This window comes from Microcaecilia unicolor, chromosome 2, assembly GCF_901765095.1.
Source record: "Microcaecilia unicolor chromosome 2, aMicUni1.1, whole genome shotgun sequence".
In the NCBI taxonomy this organism is placed as follows: Eukaryota; Metazoa; Chordata; class Amphibia; order Gymnophiona; family Siphonopidae; genus Microcaecilia; species Microcaecilia unicolor.
In genome coordinates, this window is record NC_044032.1 from 93,255,175 (window position 1) to 93,277,513 (window position 22,339).

The 22,339-nt window shown below is 44.6% G+C and overlaps 1 protein-coding gene across 1 annotated transcript; it reads left to right on the plus strand.

Annotated features, from left to right (window-relative positions):
- Positions 1 to 9,462: 9,462 nt before the first annotated feature.
- Positions 9,463 to 15,062, plus strand: LOC115461874 (granzyme A-like). The gene is made up of 3 exons (XM_030191933.1): positions 9,463 to 9,468; positions 12,807 to 13,079; positions 14,904 to 15,062. Exons 1-3 carry the CDS (start codon positions 9,463 to 9,465, stop codon positions 15,060 to 15,062), a joined length of 438 nt encoding a protein of 145 aa, XP_030047793.1.
- The last annotated feature ends 7,277 nt before the right edge of the window (positions 15,063 to 22,339 follow it).

A 22,339-nucleotide genomic window follows, 5' to 3' on the forward strand; every position in this document is an offset into this window, starting at 1 on the left:
GGTATCCACAAGAAATGTGGCAGGTGTAGTGTGTGCCCTAACATTTTAGAAGGATCAATTCTAGAATGGGAGCATGGGCAACAAACGATTAAAGTGAGAGGCCAATCCAATTGTGAGACAGAGAATGTAGTGTATGCAAGCAAGTGCCCATGTAGCAAGATCTATATAGGACACACTTCAAGAAAATTTAAAACACGCATAATAGAACATAAACATGGAATAGTGCATAAGAAATCGGAAGCACCTATGGCACAACATTGTGCAGAACAGGGTCATTCTTTTGAACAAATGCAGTTTATTGTGTTGGAAGTGATCACTAAGGGTAAGAGAGGGGGGGACATTAAACAACAACTTTGGCAGCGGGAACAACGGCTGATTTATCAGTTCAAAACAACTATGCCCAGAGGATTGAACAAGAACGTAGAGTGGAAGGCGTTCTATTAGACGGCCCCTTTAAATAAAAGAAAGAAGGGGATTGGAAGATGCTCCTGTGGGCGTCATATAAAAAACCGCGGCCATTTTGTGCATCGTAACATCAGAATTGAAAGCAAGAAATTAAAGAATAACAAAGTTCCTGAAGCAGCGATGAATATCGCGAAACAAGACGTGCTTGTCGGAATAGAACACTAAGATACAATATTGAAATATTGCATAAAGAAAACAAAGGAACGGAGTTGGAAAATTAAAAGTAGAAATATATAACGAGGAAGAACGGAGACACGCAGGGATCCACAAACCGGAGAAAATATTGCCACAAACCTCAGGGGCTGTGAGTAGGCACCAGCCGGCTGGAGAAGATTGAACATAATTCAGTTAAGTGTAATTAGTTCTGTGATGAGAGGAAAATGTGGACAAATGTGAAAAATGAAAAATAGAAAATGAAGGTATTGGGACAAGGGGTCTCCATTTATACATAGTAATTAGAACACTTGTATATAAGATGTGAAGAGTATGTGTTGATTCAGGTCAACCAATGCTAACAAAATAGTTTCTTATTGAAAAATTTTTTTGGATTATTAATTAAATTATGACCTATGATAAGAAGTAACCCCACAGAATCCCTGGTATCCTTTATATAAAGGTTCTGTTTCACCAATAGGTGTTAGACCAGGGGTGGAGGTATTGAGGTCAGTTTGATAAAAAATACATTGTAGCATTGGAGGTCCGGGTCATTACATACGTTAACCCTTGGAAATAGATTGCTATAGAAAATAATAAACCAAGGCACCCAATTAAAGGAAAAGTAGTATACTATGCCATAATTTGTATTGTTATTTTAATATTTTTACTGCTGTAATTATCTATTGCTCATGTTTGATTTATTCTTACTGTGCATCGCTTTGAGTGAATTCCTTCAGAAAGGTGGTAAATAGAGCCTAATAAATAAAATAAATAAATAACTATATTTTCAGTGAAAAAATATTTCCATGGTGTCCCAGTAGAACCTAGAAACCCATGATCCACCCCACAAAACTTGCCTGGTGGACCTGGAGACCCTGCACATTCCAAATCCCCTAACCTGATTTCCTGGACTCCAAAGTCCCTCCAGGGCTATCTGGTCCAGGGTACGCTGAGTCAGAGTACACCAGGCCAGGGCAACCCTGACACCCCTTGTTATGGCATTTCTAGCTTGAGCACCCTGGGTCAGGGCAACCCTGGCTTAGGCACCCAGCACAGGAAGCCCCTCAATCAGAGAGACTTCAGTGGTGGACTGGACCTCACTGGATCAATTATACTTAACTGGTCCAAGTGGGTATCCAGTGTCATCCATGCTGCCGGTGTATTGGGATGTACCACTTGAGGTCAGTCTGCTATTTGGCAGATTGACTCTCAATGGTACACCTTGATGCATTGCTAGGGAGTCAGGTGCCACTGTTTTGAAAGATGAAAGCACTGCTTCCGCTTCCCAACTTATACATGTTGATACAGGAGATCAGGGGGTATACTTGGGCCACAAGGATGTTTTGGGGGGGGGGGGTCATCAGGGGAACGGGTTGGGAGGTGCAAAGGGTTCACTTGGACTTCTAGAGTTGTTTCTTTGAGTGGCTGGGGGGGTTGGGAGGTAGGAGGTACAAGGGGGACAATTGAGCCATCAGGGAGATCTTCTAGAATGGGGGGGGGGGGGCTCTAAGAGCCCACTTGAGTTGTTAAGTAAGCGCCATGTTTTCACTCAGATGACCCTTTCAACCCTGAGCTGAAGTAAAGATTCAGCATTACAAGAAGAATACAAAAGCAGTGCTAGACTTTAGCACAGTTTTTTACTTAGGGAGCAATTTAGTGTGTTGCATGCATTCTGTGCTACCATTTGTCATCACTGACTTTCCCACACTAAAATGTTGTACTGCTTCGAGAGTAAGATGTGTGGGAAAATAAATAGTAAACCACTGCATCAGGGTCTTAGAGTGAGAGAGATATAACCCTTCCGTGTAACCTTCATGCACCACAGATGACATTAGATAGCACCAACGAAGTATCATTTCAATATACGTCAATAAAGTGGTACTAAAAACCATCTATTTGCTGCTACAAGTAGGACTGACTCTGTGAGGAGCGTATTGAAATGTTTGCTAAGTAGACCAATGACATTTATCGCAAATTTATAAAGCCACAAGCTTTAAAGAAGTTTTGTTTTTAGTATTGCTGGTTAGCCAACTCTGAGGTACTCACTATTAGACCTGCAAATATTTAAACAATAACTTTGAAGGATGAAGTCAAAGGTAAGCATAGGTCAATTCAGTCCTGACCAATCACTACTCTACACTAAATTTACAAAGAAGGGCATAATCGAACGCGAACACCCATCTCCATGGGCGCCTATCTCGGAGGATGGGTACGCGTAGGGGCGGGACAGACCGTATTTTTGAAAAAGATGGGCGTCCATCTTTTGTTTCGATAATACGGTTTGTGCCGGGCAAATGCATTGCATTTGGGTGGATTTGAGCTGGGCGGTATCAGTTTTCAGCGATAATGGAAACCGAAAGCGCCCAGCTCAAAAATCCAAGGCATTTGGTCGTGGGAGGGACCAGGATTCGTAGTGCACATGCCAGGGCACCCTAGGGGGTGCTTGCAAAAAGTAAAAAAATTTAAATTAAAATAGCTCCCAAGTCCATAGCTCCCTTCCCTTGGGTGCTGAGCCCCCCTAAATCCCCCCCAAAACCCACTGCCCACAACTCTACACCATTACCATAGCACTTATGGCTGAAGGGGGCACCTACATGTGGATACAATGGGTTTTAGGGGCGGTTTGGAGCGCTTCCATTTAGCAGCACAAGTGTAACAGGTAGGGGGGGATGGGCCTGGGCCCACCTGCCTGAAGTGCACTGCACCCACTAAAAACTGCTCCAGGGACCTGCATACTGCTGTCATGGAGCTGGGTATGACATTTGAGGCTGGCATACAGGCTGGGAAAAAAGATTTTTAAGTTGTTGGTTTTTTTTTTCGTGGGAGGGGGTTAGTTACCAAAGTCAATAGACAGTATGGACTGTTAATCCTGCTAAGGTAATCTAATACAAAAAAACCTGAAAAACAGCCAAACACAATCTCAAAGGGTCATATGAAAAGAGATTGCACAGCAATAGCTAACTAGTGGGAAATACCCTCAGAAACCAAGGTCTTTGCCAAGGTCTCAACACCAGGACACTGATATCTACATGAGATTTTTTGTGCCTGTGATCTTGTCTCATTCATAGGGTATAATATCCCACCTGTTTTCAAACAAAACTATTCACAACAAAACTAATGATTTGAAAAACAATCAAAAATGAAAAATTAAACATTCCAAGCTTAGCATGAATAAACTTAGCTTTTTCAAGGCTGGCTTGGTAACCCCACAATCCAACTGTTAACTTTCATTTGTTCAACGGGGCCCAAATCGTTTCACCCACATGTCTTCATCAGGAACCACAGTTTTTACATGGTTACAGGGGCAGTGGTGTGCTGGAGCCGGCTCTGTCCGGCTCACAAGAGCCACTTGTTAAATTTTGACAGCTCTTGCGAGCCGGTTGTTGTTGGGGGCGAGCCGGCTCCATTGCGGGAGGTAAGCATGGCAGGAGGGCGCCATCACAGGCCATGCTTACCTCCCCTGCCGCTCCAAAGCATGTCCAACGATGTCCTTAGCCCAGACCCTCCCCTCCCGCTCCCTTTGGTCTTTTTTTAATTACCTTCGTCGAAGCGTGCGCTATTTAAAGCCCTGCTGCATGCTGGCCGTCTCCAGGCTTCCCCGCTTGCTTCGGATGATGTTCGTGCCTTAGTCCCGCCTTCATTCTGACGTCATTTCCTTTTTTTGCGAAGGCGGGACTAAGGCACGAACATCATCCGAAGCAAGCAGGGGAAGCCTGGAGATGGCCAGCACGCAGCAGGGCTTTAAATAGCGTGTGCTTCGACGGAGGTAATTAAAAAAAGACCGATGGGAGCAGGAGGGGAGGGTGGGGGCGAAGGACATCGTTGAACATGCTTGGGAGCGGGAGGGAAGGGCAGGGGAGGGAGGAGAATCGCTGGGTATGGATGGGTAGAGGGGGCAGGGAAGAGAATTGCATGGATGGGTAGAGGGGGGCAGGGGAGAGACTTGCTGGGCATGGGTGGGTGGAGGGGGGCAGGGGAGAGACTTGCTGGGCATGGGTGGGGAGAAGGGGGCAGGGGAGAGACTTGCTGGGCATGGATGGGTAGAGGGGGCAGGGGAGAGAGGAGAGTTTCAGGACATGGATGGAGGGGAGAGCAAGAGAAATTCTGGACATGGATGGAGGGAAGGGAAGGGAGAGAGAAGAAATGCTGGACATGGAGGGAAGATAGAGGAAGGAGATTAGATGAGGGAAAAGGAAGTGAGGAGAGAAACTGCACGTGGATGGAGAAAATAGGCAGAAGCTGGATCCACTGTACAGTCAAGTATGCGGAGGACCAGAAATGAAGAAGAAAGGAGGAAAGAAAAGAAATAAATGGAAAGGAAGCCCTGGAAACGGAGTCAAGGGAACAGATAGAGAGCAGCAGAATCAGACACTGGACCAGCATGATCAGAGAAACAAAGTCACCAGACAACAAAGGTAGAAAAAAAATAATTTTATTTTCATTATAGTGTTTGGAATATGTCCACTTTGAGAATCAGGTGCTGAACGTTAAATGTTTATGTTTATTTACTTATTTATGGCATTTTATCCCATATTAAACATGAATTAGATTGCAACCTGGGATCATTTAATTTTTTTTTCCTGGTTGATTACCACTATCATTTTAACAAGATGCAGCTGAGACAACTAACAACATTAGGGTCTTGGTTGTTTTACTAGTGGTTGTATAAAGGAAACAATGTAGGTGTTAGTTAAGATCAGTGCTGGTCTCCTGAGAAGTTCAGTTGGCTGAAAGTAAGTGCTATAGTTTTGGGTGGGTCTTTGTGTTTTGTATTTTTGTATTAAGAAGTAATGGTGAATGTGAATTTGTAAATGGTTTGTCAGCATATTGTGAGTGATTAAATGGTTTGACTGTTCACAATTTGATACATATCTTTTTAATTTGAGATTTAAACCCCTGTAACCATGTAAAAACTGTGGTTCCTGATGAAGCCATGTGGGTGAAACAATTTGGGCCCCGTTGAACAAATGAAAGTTAACAGTTAGATTGTGGGGTTACCAAGCCAGCCTTGAAAAAGCTAAGTTTATTCATGCTAAGCTTGGAATGTTTATATTTTTCAAATCATTAGTTTTGTTGTGAATAATTTTGTTTGAAAACAGGTGGGATATTATACCCTATGAATGAGACAAGATCACAGGCACAAAAAATCTCATGTAGATATCAGTGTCCTGGTGTTCAGACCTTGGTTTCTGAGGGTATTTCAACTAGTTAGTTATTGCTGTGCAATCTCTTTTCATATGACCCTTTGAGATTGTGTTTGGCTGTTTTTCAGTTTTTTTGTAGGGGGTTAGTTACCACTGGGGGAGTCAGGGGAGGTCATCCCCGATTCCCTCCGGTGGTCATCTGGGCAGTTCAGGCACTTTTTTTGGGACTTGATCGTGAAAAAAACGGGTCCAAAAAAAGCAGACCAAATTTTCGCTACGGCCGCCCTTCTTTTTTCGATTATCGGCCAAGGGCGGCCATCTCTTAAGCATGCCCCTGTCCCGCCTTCGCTACCCTTCTGACACGCCCCCGGGAACTTTGTTCGGCTCCGTGACGGACTGCAGTTGAGGGCGCCCAAAATCGGCTTTCGATTATACTGATTTGGGTGCCCATGGGAGAAGGGCGGCCATCTCCCGATTTGGGTCGGAATATGGCCACCCTTCTCTTTAGAAAATATGCCTGATAGTAATCCTTTGTAAGTCTGTGTACTTTGAAAATGAGCCCCTTACTATTGTACCCTTCACTGCCCCAACCCTCTACAACCAACTGTCCTCATTAGGATTGCTATCTCAGTTGAAAATGCTGCCACATAGATATATGTTCTACTATTATTTCGCACACTTGACACAAGAGAAACACACCTCCAGTAACCAAACCCTGCAAAAAACAGACACATTCCAGATCTCTATAAAAAAAACCTGACATAATAAAGTAACACTAATGCCCAGGACTCAATTTTTACCCCTACTGCTCTCTTCCTTTCTTATCTTCCTTAGAAATGGTGGTGGGCTAGTCCCTCATTTCAGCATACACCTTCACTCAAATGCAGAAGCCTCATCAACCCTGTAACTGCTCACCAATTTTGTTCTTTCCTCCCACAATGGCTGGGTAAACAAAAACTCCTGTGCTCCTTAGGAAGAGAAGAGTAGCCATATGGTTGGTGTAGTGGGCTTTGAGCCTAATAGCCTGGGTTCAATTCCCACTGCAGTTCCTTGTGACCTTGGGCAAGTCACTTAACCCTCCATTGCCCCAGGTACAAAAACTTAGATCATGAACTCTCTAGGAACAGAAAAAGTACCTTAATATAACATGTACAGCACTTTATATATCCAGTAGCACTATAGAAATGATCAGTAGTACTATATGGTAAGTTGACCAGGGAAGAAGGCATCAAATTCAAAGATGGCTGGAGTTTTATACCAAACAGTTAGCCCTCAAAAGGGGGTCTCCTCCTACCATTTCCTCACTGGTCAGAGGGGCTCTCCCCTTATTCTAGAAGCTGCTGAAATATTTACATTCTTGCTATCCATATACCCTTTCACTCTATAAACTTGCACATACAATTTGGTGCTTAGCATGCAACATTTGCACGTGCAAGTTATAGAATAGTGCCAGTTACGCATGTAATTTAGTTGTTAAATTAGCTGTTGATTGGCATTAATAGTTGCCTATAATTGGTGTCAGTTGGCACTAATTGGATTTCTTCTCAAGTTTTCACATTTAACTGCTGGTTTTGTCGTCTTTTACAAATGGAAGGAAGCTTCTGCAAGATTTTTAAATTTTATTTTTAACTTTCAACAAAACACAATGCACAAGCCTTGTTCAAGCAAAATGACTAATAAAAAAATTACAAAGTATAAAGACTCCCTAATAGAAAAGAAAACTATTTAAGGAGTCCATTAAAAAAGAGGGGGGAGAACCTAAATTGCAATTAGGACAGCCAAAAAAGTACAGACAGGAAGTAACAAACATCCCTCCCTGTTTCCTAAACCGCGCTAGCAGCTGCCATGTGCTAAAGCCGACACAGCCCATTCACTTTGAATGGGCTGTACTGGCATTGCTGCTCAGCAGTTGCTAGGGTGGCTTAGTAAACAGGGAGGGATGTTCAGGTGTCTGAAATAAGAAACCAAAAGTAAAAGCCCATATGCGCCCCTGTTCTTCTGCGCCTGAATATGAGTCTTGGAAAAAAATTAGGCACAGAACATATGCTGATGCGTGCTGACACTTCAATTTTTGTCTGGGCATGCGCATAAGAGCCGCACTTACCGCAAAACCTTTTTGTGCACGTGTCAGGCACGTTTCTCTCTCCATTAGCCACATGTTTTCTATGCATATAATCTGCTTCGTGCTCTTGTACGGTAATACATAGGAGCCGATGTTGTGGGTGCTTGAGCACCCCCAATATTGAGAAAATTCCTTGTATTTGTACAGGGAGAGGTTATTTCCATTGGGCTTAGCACCCCCAATAATTTTGAAAAGTTGGCTCCTATGCGGTATTATACTCACATAGATGCCACACACACAGACATCCGCTCACAGCTCTACCAGCAGCCTTTGAGCATTGGCCCTTAAATTAGCATTTTCATGTTTTGACTTCAATATTTCCAATAAAGGGATATTTGGTCAATATGACAATATTTAGGAAACATTCATTCTTGCTCTATGTTCCCAAATGTTTATGACAAATAGAAGGGCCAGTGATAGATTTTCCAACTCATGGTGTGAAAAGGAAGTCATAACCTTTCCTGTGTGGTTAAGATTCACATTCTCTAAAGTGAAAAGCCACCTAAGGAAAACAAAGCAATATTTAATATACAGCTGAAAATAAAGTACTCAAGATGGGGCAGAAGATTTGGCAATGTTTCAAAAGCCAAAGAAACCACTGTTCTGTCCCCTGACAGCCTTGCACTAGTTCATAACGTGATCCTGAAATGTGTGTAAGCCCTTTACTATTATTCTCATTTGTAAGGACTTTCGCTGCTGCAGTCTCTTATTGCAAGATACATGAGCAATGCACTGTGGGTAATGTAGTTCATAGGCAGTACAACCACACTCGCTTGGCTGTGTAAGAACTGTTACCACTGGTTGTGAGGCTGCCCAGACATCCCTTCTCTCTCTGCCAAACTTGGCTCTCTTGTCTTCCTATCACTCCCTGTTCAGTCTTACTATCTCTGTTCTGAGAGGTCAGCCAGGTATGACCTTTCCCTCCTATCTCTAGGACCACCCCTTGCTACCCGATGGCAGGCTCTGTTCCCATTGGACTCTATCTGCTCCTCCCTGAGCCTGTGCAACCCCCCAACACCTCTTTGTCCTTTCAGCCACGAGGCTTTCTAATACCATCTAGCCAGAGACTTGGAGCATGCATCATCTTATGCCAGATAGCTCTGTCCTGCTGAAACTCCCTGTAACGAACCTGGATTTTACCCTGAAGATATCTCCTCCCAAATGAGATATTGCACATTCCATTCACCTAGCTTTGGACTATTTCTACCTTTTCAACTACCTTTCTCCCCCCCTCCCCCCCTGCAACACAACTACCTCCCCTCAGATCTCCACCTCCCACAGCCTCCAGATTAAGAAGTCTCTATATCCTGAAGCAGCATCTTTGAACATCCATCTGTGAGTAAATTATCTGTGATTTATTCAATAAAAGAGACTTCAGGTGATTGCTGTGCCAGGGTTATGCTCCATGATATTGGGGCTTCTAATTACCAAGCTCCAAGAGTCATGACAACCACATCCTTTTTTCTTTTTCGTATTTATTGAAAAGATTCAGGGACCAGAGCAAACAGAAGTTAAGAAGAATGGCCCTTGTATTAACTCTGTCTCTCTGTGCAGCTGCTTTTCTCCTGAATATCCATGGAGGTAAGTGTTTCTTTTATTTATTTCTAATCCAGAGATTTGTCTGCTCCTGGTTTTGAACTTCCATCCCAAAGCAGTGTAGTATTTGTTGTCCATGATTCTATCCATTGAAATCAGTGCTGCAGGTCCCATAATGCAGCAGGATAAGGTTGCCAGAAATCCAGGACCGGCCAAAAAGTTTCCTTCCTGGAATGGGTAACCTGGCAGCTCTGAAACTACCCCTAGCTATTTCTTTTGACTTGGTGTGGCTGTCAGGACCTATTGTTTTGCTTTGACTGTAGCTGCCCTTTTGTACTTCCCAAACACTGCTGCCCTAGGTGACTACCTAGTCCTGCCTAGTGGTTGAGCCAGCCCTGGATATAAGTTGAAAATCAGGAGTAGCCCAAATTTTAACCCTACTATTTTCTGCAACAAACTATTTACAATTTTAAAAAAACGATAAAAACATATTTGTTTCAGAATAAGTAAAAATTTAACTAACACCAATGAAAAGAAACCACTAGAGTGGTTATTGTTAAAATATTTGTGACATACAGTATTTAAAATCACCAAAACTCTGGTTAATGACAGTTTCTGTATATATTTCCCATGGTCTTGTGGGCCACATAAAATTAAATGGCAGGCCATACATAGGTTGCCACCCCTGGACTAGGGGGTGAGGATTTTGTGAAAGAATAATACTTTAGGTACAATAAGTCTATTCCCCAAGAGCTTACAAACCAATGAGGTTATTACGAACCATTAATGTACATTAACACTGTTATCGCATGTTATCTGCTACTGGGTCCATTGAGCAATAACACCATTTACATTTTAAATGATTCCCAACCAAAGGTGGGTACTTGCAGCAACAAGAGATGAAGTGACTTTCCCAAGTGAGAGAAGCTGAAATTGAACCCTGGTTCGCAGTCCTTTTTCCTAGGCCACTAAAGTTGTGGTTTTACTTACTGTATGCTAGGATTTAGAGTCCATCTTTTCCTGAAGAAATGAGAACTGCATTTTCATGGAAGTAGCTGGTGACCCTGGTAGGGATATACGAACTGTCTGTGAGTCACTTTTGATTCTTGATTGAATAGACTCATGCCAATTGAGTGTATTGTCCAGATTCCCAAGCAGATTGAAACCAGGTACAGAAGATAATCCAAAATTTTATTATTATCTTTGGGACACTCAATGGAATTACACGGAATTACTTTTAAAACAAATAGGAGGAAATATTTTTTTCACTCAAAGAATAGTTAAGCTCTGAAACTCATTGCCAGAGGATGTGGTAATGGTTAGTGTATGTGGTTAAAAAGTTTGGACAAGATCCTGGAGGAAAAGTCCATAATCTGTTATTGACATAGACATGGAGGAAGCCACTGCCTGCCCTGGGACTGGTAGTATGGAATGTTGCTACTATTTGGGTTTCTGCCAGGTACTGGGCTAGATGGACCATTGGTCTGACCCAGTATGGTATTCTTATGCCCTGTTTTATTTGCATGTGCATACAAACCTAATTGTTGCCAATTAATATCAATAATTGGTTATCCATCAATTATTGCTTTGTTATCAGCACATTAGCCAATTGGGCTGTGTGCACATCTCGTGATCACGCCCGAATCTGGGCACCATATATTGAATCTGGAGGATAGTGCACGCTCTTTCCCAAGGAGTGCAGATGTGTAAACTAGTATGCATGCATAAACCACAGCGCATGAGCATCCTCTCAGGAAAGAGTGTGCACTATATGCAAATAGTGCGGCCTCTAAGAAAAGAGCTTACTATGTGGGCATCGTGAGCATTCTTATGGGTGAACAGTAGTCATTTGAAACAACTACCCATCCCTAGCATATACATTCACATATGCTTCATTATTTTGCTATGATGAATCCATTTAGAAACATGCTTACCTAGAACTTACTTTATTTTAGGGATAACTACACAAAAGTTATCCTTGGGGTTCATTCGATATCCACGAAAGAGAAGGAACAACAAATGTTTTCGATAAAGAAAAGTATACCACATCAGTGCTTAAGCATCTTGCACCTGTTTTTAGATGACCAGAACACGACATCAAACAGAACAATGTTGAATTACTATGTTTATGTTTATCTTTTATTGACTTATTTATTAGGATTTATTTACAGCATTTTTGAAGGAATTCACTCTAGATGGTTACAGTAAGAATAAATCAAACATAACTTCATTATCAACTTCATTGATATACTGCATTATGGGGTCCTTTTACAAAGCTGCGGCAAAAGGGGGGCCTGCACTGGCTTCGGCATTTGTTTTTAATGTGCTTCGAGGCCCCCTTTTACTGCAGTGGGTAAAAGGCAGGGTTTTTAAAAAAAGAAATGGACGTGTGGCAAGTGAAGCACTTGCCATGCGCCCCTTTTGGGTGGGAGTACTTACCTGGCAGTAACTGGGCAGCACGTGGCACTGCCCGATTACCATCAGGTACACACTGGCCCTAATTTTGTAGCGCTGGAAATGGCACATGCTGAGGGTAGGAAGTACCACCAGGCTGCTGCGGTAGCCCGGTAGTACTTCCCTTTTAGCGAGCTTACCACCACAACCAACCAAGGAACGTCACTGCACATGATGATGAGAAAAGAGAGAGAGTATGTTTGTGTTTCTGTGTCTTCCTCTGGTGAGCTTAGTGTCATATAGAGTTTCCCTTTGATTGGAGAAGTCCACTGCTACATTTGTACCTGTGTGCGTATTAAATGGAAGTATGTTTCCAGTCTATAGAATTTACCCCAGTAACTATTTAATTACCTGGACAAATTCCATTGAAAACTGCTCTAATATTGCCTCTACTCTTTCTATATCCTTTCAGAGGCACCAAAGAACACTAAGAGGTAGACATTCAGCTTTCAGCAGTCCATGGTTTTTAAGCTGCTTACAGCTGCAGGCTGAATTAACCCAGGAGATTCAATGCCAGGCTATATCTGGGCTCTGCCATTGAGTATATGGGTATGTGCAGTCGCCCAATAGTTAACCAAGCAGTAGCTGATATTCAGACCGATGCCCGGTTAGCTCAGTGGATAAAGTTAGGACAGCTGACTGAATATCACTGCTAACCAGTTAATTCTGACTCTGCTCAGGCTCCGCCCCCAGAATGCCCCGGCACTAACCAGACAATGCCTAGGCAGTCACAGTCAATATTCAGTGGCACTACCCACTTAAGTGCCACTGAATTTTGGTGGATGACCAGCTCAGCAGGGTTCAACCCTATTGAATATCGGGGACCTAAATATTTTCTTTTTCTTGACATTAACCTCAGACACATTTCCACTAATCATCATACAGTGGCTTCTAGATTTTTTAGATTTTTATTTTCATTTGTCTTGCAGCTGACTGGAAATGCAAAGCCCAATAAAAATGTTAAACATCAATCACTACCAAAGAATGGAGAAGACATCAAAGCGGGAACGAAATGTGAAGTAGCTGGATGGGAAATAACTAATAATAAAGCCACATCTGGTTCAGACAAACTAATGCATGTGACTATTACCATTCTGGACAGACAAATGTGCAATGATAAGAAGCACTATAATTTTAATCCTATCATTACAAATAGCATGTTCTGTGCTGGAGATAAGAGAGGACGAAAGGATACTTGTCGTGTAAGTACAAGAGACCTACTTCGTTTTTATTCCAAATTCGAAATTTAAAGAGTTTGAGGGGAAAGCAATACTGAATCAAGAGACCTAAAGAGATGGAGATGGCAGAAGATAGAAAAAGATGAGCTCTGAAAGCCTCTAGTAAGAAGGTAGTAAATATTGAGAGTTCACATTATGCTTATATTTGAATACTCTATCATACTTAGACACATAGGAATTAAAAAAACTGTAGTCCCACCCATAGGTGTGGCTGTAGTATAGCCAACCAGTGAATGAACACACGATGTAAACTAGGGGGCTCATTTTCAAAAGAGAAAAATGTCCAAAAGGTGGCATAAATCTGTATTTGGACGTTTTTCTCACAAAAACATCCAAATTGGTATTTTCAAAACCAATTTTTAGATGCATTCAAATCACAAGGAGGTGCGTCAGGGCATGTTAAGGGTGGAATATGGGCATTCCTAACACTTAGGACGTTTTTCTGCCATAATGGAACAATACAAAAACATCCAGGGCTATAAGTAGGACGTTTTGGTCTAGACTTGGTTTACTGATGAATAAGCCACAAAAAAGCCCTAAATGACCAGATGACCATTTGAGGGAATCAGGGATGACCTCTCCTTACTCCCCCCAGTGGTCACTAACCCCCTCCCACCCATCCCCAAAATGTTATTTAAAATATTACTTACCAGCTTCTATGCCAGACTCAGATGTTATACTCAGGTCTATTAGAGCAGCATGTACACATTAATTGATTTGATTTGCTTACTTTATTTTTTTGTTTATTTGATTGTAAGCTCTTTGAGCGGGGACTGTCTTTCTTCTATGTTTGTGCAGTGCTGCGTACACCTTGTAGTGCTATAGAAATGCTAAATAGTAGTAGTAGTAGCATGCGGAGTAGTCTAGTAGTGGGTGCAGTGTACTGCAGACAGGTGGACCCAGGCCCATATCTTCCCCCTACCTGTTACACTTGTGGTGGAAATTGTGAGCCCTCCAAAATTAACCAGAAACCCACTTTACCCATATATAGGTGCCCCCTTCACCCATAAGAGCTATTATAGTGGTGTACAGTGGGGGACGCGGGAGATAGTGGGTTTTGGAGGGCTCAGAGGACAAGATAAGGGAGCAAATATGAGATGTGTACCTGGGAGTATTTTTATGACATGCACAGAAGTTCTTTCCTGGGATGTCTGGAGGACCATTCTACTAAAAATGCTGGCTCCTCCTATGTCTCAATGGCATAAATCTCTATGTTTTGCATAAAAAACAAAACAGTAAAGCACAAAACCTTGTTCGAAACGGTATTTAAAAAAAAAATGATAGACTTTTTTTTTCCAAAATGACATTCTTTCGTATTCAGATTTTGGACATTTTATGCAAAACGTCTAAAGTAGGACCTAGACGTCATATCGAAAATGCCCCTCCATGTAACTTTGTAAGTCTATGTGTTTTGAGAATGAGAACAGGAGCAGACTATAAAAGTAATTAAAATGAAACAATGTAATAACCATCATGCACCACTACCCTTCCTGAAAGAAAACAAATTAGTGGGAGTACGAATAGCATTTATGGTCATGACAACTCCATCATTATGTTTTTGACTAAATCTTGCATAACTAGCCAGCACAGTGGAGCATGGAGACAGACCAAGTAATACAGCAGAGCCTTTAAACATGCATAGAGACCATTACACAAAACTACCACATGATTGTTTTATTATCTTTCAAAAGTGTAGTCTTAGGAAATAGATCTGAAATAAGGCCAGAATTTTAGAACATTCCTAAGGTTTTGTAGAGATATTTGTGAAGAATATTTTCTGTTTTCCAGGGAGATTCCGGGGGCCCTTTACTGTGCAAGGGCGTTCTTCGAGGCATCACTTCTTTTGGCCCACCACTATGTGGTAATCCTAAGAAACCTGGAATCTACACCCGTCTTACAGACACCTATCTGTCATGGATCAAGAAAACCATAGGAGGCGATTTCTAAAATTTTTTTGGGGGGGGGAGGGTTCTGGACAGTAAATTCTCAGTCTGGCTATATTATTAAACCTATTAAAAAATCTACTTTTGCAACTAACAAACCATCCTCCAGTGTTTATCTTCTAGAAAATAATAATTGTGAAACTTAATATATATATGTTATTTATATATATACTAGTAAAAAAGGCCCGTTTCTGAAACCAATGAAACGGGCGCTAGCATGTGGTTTTTTTTGTGTGTATGTGTCACAGAGTTATTTTGTGTGTGTGTGTGAGTGTGTGAGGGTGCGGTGTGTGTGTGCAGGTTGTTGATGTGTGTCTTCTTTTGTTTTGTTTTGTTATTTGCTTGGGGGTTGTGGGATGTGCTGTGCTGTGCTGGCAAAGTGGGTTGGATTGGTGTGTGGCTTTGAGGGTGTGTTTCTGTTGTATTGTGTGTGTGTGGTTTTGTCTGTCAAGGAGGTTTGTGGAGGGGGGTCTTTCTGCTGGTGAAATGTAAATGTGGTTGTAGGGGGGGGTCAGCCTTTGTTGAGTGTTTTTTTTTCCATGTTTTTTTTTTTGTGTTGTGCTGAGGCAGCAGTGTTTTAGATGGGCAGAAGGTTGAGGAGCACGTTCTTTGTCTGTCGGTATTGTTTGGCCATTTCAGGGCTGCTGTAGGGGAATGCTGGAAGAGAAATGTGCTGTTGGAAGCAGCACCATCTTTTTCCATTGGGCTGGGGTTCTGGGCATCCTGGAGGTGGGTGACGGCTTACCTGAGGACGGGGATGGTTGTTTTAAGTTGGCGGAAGGGAGAAGAGCGTGGTTTCTGGCCGTCGGGGGGTGATCCGGTATGTTTGGTCCATTTCAGGCCGGCTGCAGGGGAATGCTGGAACATTTATGCGCTGCAGAAATCAGCGCCGTCTTTTTCCGGGTGCTCGGGGAATCCCCAAGGTGGGAGACAGCTTGCCTGAGGCTGGGGATGGTTGGGCACGTCCTTGGCCGCTTCGGCAAAAGGGGAAGAGGAAGGGGGTGGGGAGTTACCTGCAGCCGCCTGAGAAACCATGTATTCTTTGTTTGTTTTGCATTATTAGTTTGCATTTCTGTTGAAGAAAGAGTGGATGCCTTTCGAATGATGGAGGTGGTGTGTCGGTGTGCGGTTGTTTCGTTAGTTTGGCAGCCAGTCTCCAGCGATTCCTAGGCAGGGAAGGAGTAGGGAAACACGCTCCACGTGTTTCCCTACTCCTCCCCCTTCCTTGGTCGCTGTTTGCTGCTGGCTGGGTCGCGGGTAATCCTTCCAGCTGGGCCGCAGCTTGTCCTGTTCACCCACGTCCCAGATGGTGACGGGCACGTTGTTTTCCGGCTCCTCTGACTCCATGTCAAGCGATCCCAAATATAGTCTGTGCTATAGGCCCTCTGGCACTCTTCAGTACTGGCATTAGGCATTTAAAAATTCCCCCCCCCCCCTCTCCCCCGGTCTATTTTTGCACATACCCACAGCAGGAATATTCTTCTCTCGTTCCAGCGGTGGTTCTGTGCTCTCCGTGCTGCACAGATAATGAGCCATTCTGCTGGGGAATGCTCCTCCCTTATTGTCACGTAGTTTCCTCTGATTGGTCCGTCTTACGTTGCCTAGTGTTGCCTGGGAACGGTGTTGTGATGGTCCTTTGTGTTTCAGAATGTTGAGGGTGTTTTTTCTGATTGGTCCGTCATGCGAGGGCGGGGCAGAGAGACATGGTCAGTGTTCTGGCTTCACCACCATGAATCCATGAACCCTTCAGTGAGTGACTGAGTGACTTCAGAACGTTGTCTTCAGAACGTTGAGGGTGAGTTTTATTATCTCTCTATATAAAACGCACCTCCAACGTTCTATGAAGCCTCTTTTAGCCAGAAGTGAAGGGGGTGAGATCCCATTGTGTCTGCCCCGCCCACGCGTCAAACGTGATGACGTCGAGGGCGGAGCAATGACACTCAACCAGTCAGGGAAGGAGGCGGCGCTCTCGACGTCTAGCCTTCCCTTCGCTGTGTTCCGCCTTCTTCTGACGTCAAGGATGACGTCAAAAGAAGGCGGAACACAGCGAAGGGAAACCTAGACATCGGGAGCGCCGCCTCCTTCCCTGACGCTTCGCTGCCGGAACCGCCACGGGGTAAATTTTAAAAGAAGAAAAAAAAAACCCGATGCATGGATGCGAAGGGGGGGGGCATGGATGCGAAGGGGGGGAGGAGAAGAGGGCGGGCCAGGCTGGGACATGGGAGAGAGAGGAGCATGGATGCGAGGGGGGGTCATGGAAGGGAGAGAGGGGACTTGCTGGAAAAGGATGAATGGAGGGGGCAGGGGACAGAGGAGCATGGATTGCAGGGCAGGCCTCAGGCAGAGAGGGGAAATGCTGGATAGGGATGAATGGAGGGGACAGGTGATAGAGTAACATGGATGGCCATGGATTGGGACGGCAGGGCTCAGGGAAAGGGGAATTGCTGGATAGGGATGAATGGAGGGGACAGATGGGCATGGATGGATATGGATTGCAGGGCAGGCCTCAGGCAGAGAGGGGAAATGCTGGAAAGGGATGAATGGAGAGGGCAGGAGACAGAGTAACATGGATGGCCATGGATTGGGAGGGCAGGGCTCAGGGAAAGGGGAATTGCTGGATAGGGATGAATGAAGGGGACAGATGGGCATGGATGGATATGGATTGCAGGACAGGCCTCAGGCAGAGAGGGGAAATGCTGGAAAGGGATGAATGGAGGGGCCAGGGGACAGAGGAGCATGGATTGCAGGGCAGGCCTCAGGCAGAGAGGGGAATGCTGGATAGGGATGAATGGAGGGGGCAGGTGACAGAGTAACATGGATGGCCATGGATTGGGACGGCAGGGCTCAGGGAAAGGGGAATTGCTGGATACGGATGAATGGAGGGGACAGGTGGCCATGGATGGATATGGATTGCAGGGCAGGCCTCAGGCACAGAGGGCAAATGCTGGAAAGGGATGAATGGAGGGGGCAGGGGACAGAGTAACATGGATGGCCATGGATTGGGAGGGCAGGGCTCAGGGAAAGGGGAATTGCTGGATAGGGATGAATGAAGGGGACAGATGGGCATGGATGGATATGGATTGCAGGACAGGCCTCAGGCAGAGAGGGGAAATGCTGGAAAGGGATGAATGGAGGGGGCAGGGGACAGAGGAGCATGGATTGCAGGGCAGGCCTCAGGCAGAGAGGGGAAATGCTGGATAGGGATGAATGGAGGGGGCAGGTGACAGAGTAACATGGATGGCCATGGATTGGGACGGCAGAGCTCAGGGAAAGGGGAATTGCTGGATAGGGATGAATGGAGGGGACAGATGGGCATGGATGGATATGGATTGCAGGGCAGGCCTCAGGCTAAGAGGGCAAATGCTGGAAAGGGATGAATGGAGGGGGCAGGGGACAGAGGAGCATGGATGGCCACACACACACACTCTCTATCACACTGTGTCTCACATACACACTTGCACACACTCTCTCACAAACACACTCACACCCAGACTCACTCTCTCTCTCACACACTCACACTTTCACTCTGACTCTCAAACAGTCACTCTCACATGCACTCTCCCAAACATACATACTCCGAGGAAAACCTTGCTAGCGCCCGTTTCATTTGTGTCAGAAACGGGCCTTTTTTACTAGTAGTAGATAATTATTAGCAGTTCTGTACATTATTTTATGTGTTACACTCAAAACTTGCATAAATTGTCTTGTTTTCTGTAATTTTTCACCTAGTATACTCCATTTCTCTCCTGTAGTACCTCTGCACTGGAGGGGTGTCACTCTCAATTAAAATAGTCTGTGGAGGACTAGCAAAAGGATGCAAAGTCTGCAGCACAAGCCCTATATGAGAAGTATTAAAGAGCTTTAGAGGGGTATCCTAAAGGACAGACATGACACAAATATTAAATGCAGGGTACAGACAAAGATATAAATATTGCACATAACGCTAACATTTTGCAGTGAAAAAGAAATTCCAGAGCAAAGTATCATGATATGAAACTTTGCTGACACCCGCCAAAGCAACAAAAGGAAGCATTTCTGTACCAAAAGGGTGACAGATAATTAAAATAGCTTCCCAATGGAAACAGTGGGGCAAAGACAGTTTCAGAATTCAATAAAGACTGGGATAAACACAGAGGGGTCCTTTTACTAAGGTGTGCTGAAAAATGGCCTGCAATAATGTAGACGTGTGTTTGGGCATATGCAGAATCATTTTTCAGCGCACCTGCAAAAAATGCCTTTTTTAAATTTTTGCCGAAAATGGACATGCGGCAAAATGAAAATTGCCACACGTCCATTTTGGGTCTGAGACTTTATCGCCAGCCATTGACCTAGTGGTAAAGTCTCACGCGGTAACCGGGTGGTAATGACCTACTCATGTCAAATGCCAATTGGAGCGTGCCCAATACGCACATCCAAAAATATTTAGGATGCGCATATCGGACGCACTCCAAAAATAAAATTACCGCAAGAGTCATGCAGTAGCCGGGCGGTAACTCCATTTTGGCACATGTTGGGCGCGCATAGACGCTTACGCAGCTTAGTAAAAGGGCCACAGAGCTCTTTAGTGCTGGGCAAGCAAGGGCAAAGCTGAAAGTCATATACCCCAGGATTATATGGGGCTCATTTTTCAAACCACTTAAAATTATAAAGTTCAATAGGTTACTATCAGCCTTATTTTCGAAAGAGAAAGACGCCCATATTTCGACCCAAATCGGGAGATAGGCGTCTTTCTCCCGTGAGTGACCAAATCGGTATATTCTAAAGCCGATTTTGGTCGTCTTCAACTGCACTCCGTCACGGAGACGAATAAAGTTGACAGGGGCATGTCGGAGGCGTGGCGAAGGCGGGACTGGGGCGTGGTTATCGGCCGAGGAGAGATGGGCATCTTTAGCTGATAATCGAAACAAGCAGAGCGTTTTTGACGAGAATTTGGTCCGCTTTATTTGGACCCTTTTTTTTTCAGGTCCAAGTCCCAAAAAAGTGCCCCAACTGACCAGATGACCACCTGAGGGAATCGGGGATCACCTCCCCTGACTCCCCCAGTGGTCACTAACCCCCTCCCACCAAAAAAAAACCCACTTTAAAAACTTTTTTTCCAGCCTCTATGCCAGCCTCAAATGCCGTACCCAGCTCCATGACAGCAGAATGTGTTCTATCCTCTGACAGCCATTCCCTGGTTCTGATGTGGCTCTCGGGTGAGTGTGACACCTTTTCTGTTATGCGCACTGCAGAGTCACATCAGCAATGCATTGTGGTGGGTGAAGGGTATTGGCCTCCGTGATTCCACTAGCTTGTGTTAAATGCTTACGATGTTGGTAGTTGGTAGACTCTACTCCCATGGTGCTTTTCCCCCTGCTTACTGGGTCAGAGTGTGCCCTGTTTTGTTTCCGGCAGTCCTTGAGGTAGTGGCCATTTTTGTAAGACAGTTTTAGCTCCCTTTCATGTGTTAGCCACGTTAGAGAACTTAGTTCTTACTTTGAATGTTGCTGAAAGAGGGCATTGTACAGCATTCTGCCAGCTCTGACCTACTGCTAATCTCAGTACCAGGGAGACTCTTTGCCAGTGGGGCACAACCTCTGATCTGCAGTTAACTGTGAGTAAACGTGCTTATTCCAATAAAGGACGTTTTCAGAGAGATTAGTCTTCAGGTGTCAACTGGTGTGCCAAGGTTATACAGCAGCAACAAGTCCTAGAGGCCTGCGTGTGTGCAGGTCCCTGGAGCACTTTTAGTGGGTACTGCAGTGCACTTCAGGCAGGCGGACCCAGGTCCATCCCCCCTATCTGTAACACTTGTGCTGGTAAATGGGAGGCCTCCAAAACCCACTGTACCCACATGTAGGTACCCCCTTCACCCCTAAGAGCTATGGTAGTGTTGTACATTTGTGGGTAGTGGGTTTTGGGGGAGGGGGGTTGGGGACTCAGCACCCGTGGTAAGGGAGCTATGCATGTGGGAGCGTTGTCTGAAGTCCACCGCACTGACCTCTAGGGTGCCCAGTTGGTGTCCTGGCATGTCAGGGGGGGCCAGTGTACTACGAATCCTGGCCCCTCCCACGACCAAATGGCTTGGATTAGGATGTTTCTGAGCTGGGCGTTTTTAGTTTCCATTATCGCTAAAAAAAACAAACGCCCAGGTCAGAAATGACTAAATCCTACTATTACTACTACTTAGCATTTCTATAGCGCTGCCAGGGTTACGCAGCGCTGTACAAGTTTAAACATGGGGAAGGACAGTCCCTGCTCATGAGAGCTTACAATCTAAAGGTTACGAACTATGTAGTCAGTGTAGGTATCATGAATGGGAAGGTTGTTAGGTGCCAAAAGCAAGGGAGAAGAGATGGGCTTTGAGTAAGGACTTGAAAATGGGCAGGGAGGGCGCATGGCGTATGGGCTCGGGAGGTCTGTTCCAGGCATAAGGTGATGCGAGGCAGAAGGGGCGGAGTCTGGAGTTAGCAGTGGTGGAGAAGGGTACAGATAGGAGTGATTTGTCCTGAGAGCGGAGGTTACGGGTGGGAACATACGGAGAGAGGAGGGTAGAGAGGTAATGGGGGGCTGCAGATTGAGTGCACTTGAAGGTCAATAGGAGAAGCTTGAACTGTATAAGGTAACGGATTGGGAGCCAGTGAAGCGACTTGAGGAGAGGGGTGATATGAGAGTATCGGTTCACGCGGTAGATAAGACGTGCGGCGGAATTTTGGACAGATTGAAGGGGGGATAGATGGCATTTGGTCCGTACAAACCGTATTTTTGAAACGAAAGATGGACGCCCATTTTTTTTCGAAAATACGGTCTGTCCCACCCCTTCACGTACCCGTTCTTGGACATAGACGCCCATGGAGATGGGCGTTCACGTTCAATTATGCCCCTCCACGGGGCTCATTTTCAAAAGAGAAAAACATCCAAAAATGTCATGAAGCAGCATTTGGATGAATTTCCTCTCAAAACTTCCAATTCATCTGTAGTGCATCCAAATCACAAGGGGCATGTTGGGAGTGTTTTGGGGGGCAGGCTTATAGCATTCCTAACACTTGGACATTTAACAGCCATAATGGAACAAAACAAAAACTTTAGGGCTGAAACTTTAACGGTGGTCACTGACCCACTCCTAAACCCCAAAATATGATTTAAAATATTGCTTACCGGCCTCTATGACAGCTTCAGATGTTATAAGTAGGTCTATTAGAGCAGCATCCACGTTCCTGAAGTAGTGGAGTGGTCACTGGAGTGCACTATAGAGAGGAAAACCCAGGCCCATATCTTACTCTACCTGTTACACTTGTGGTG

Bases quoted from the DNA above. Each gene is read 5' to 3' on its own strand.
- LOC115461874 (XM_030191933.1), top strand. The intron at 13,080-14,903 runs GTAAGTACAAGA...TCTGTTTTCCAG, and splicing joins GACGAAAGGATACTTGTCGT to GGAGATTCCGGGGGCCCTTT.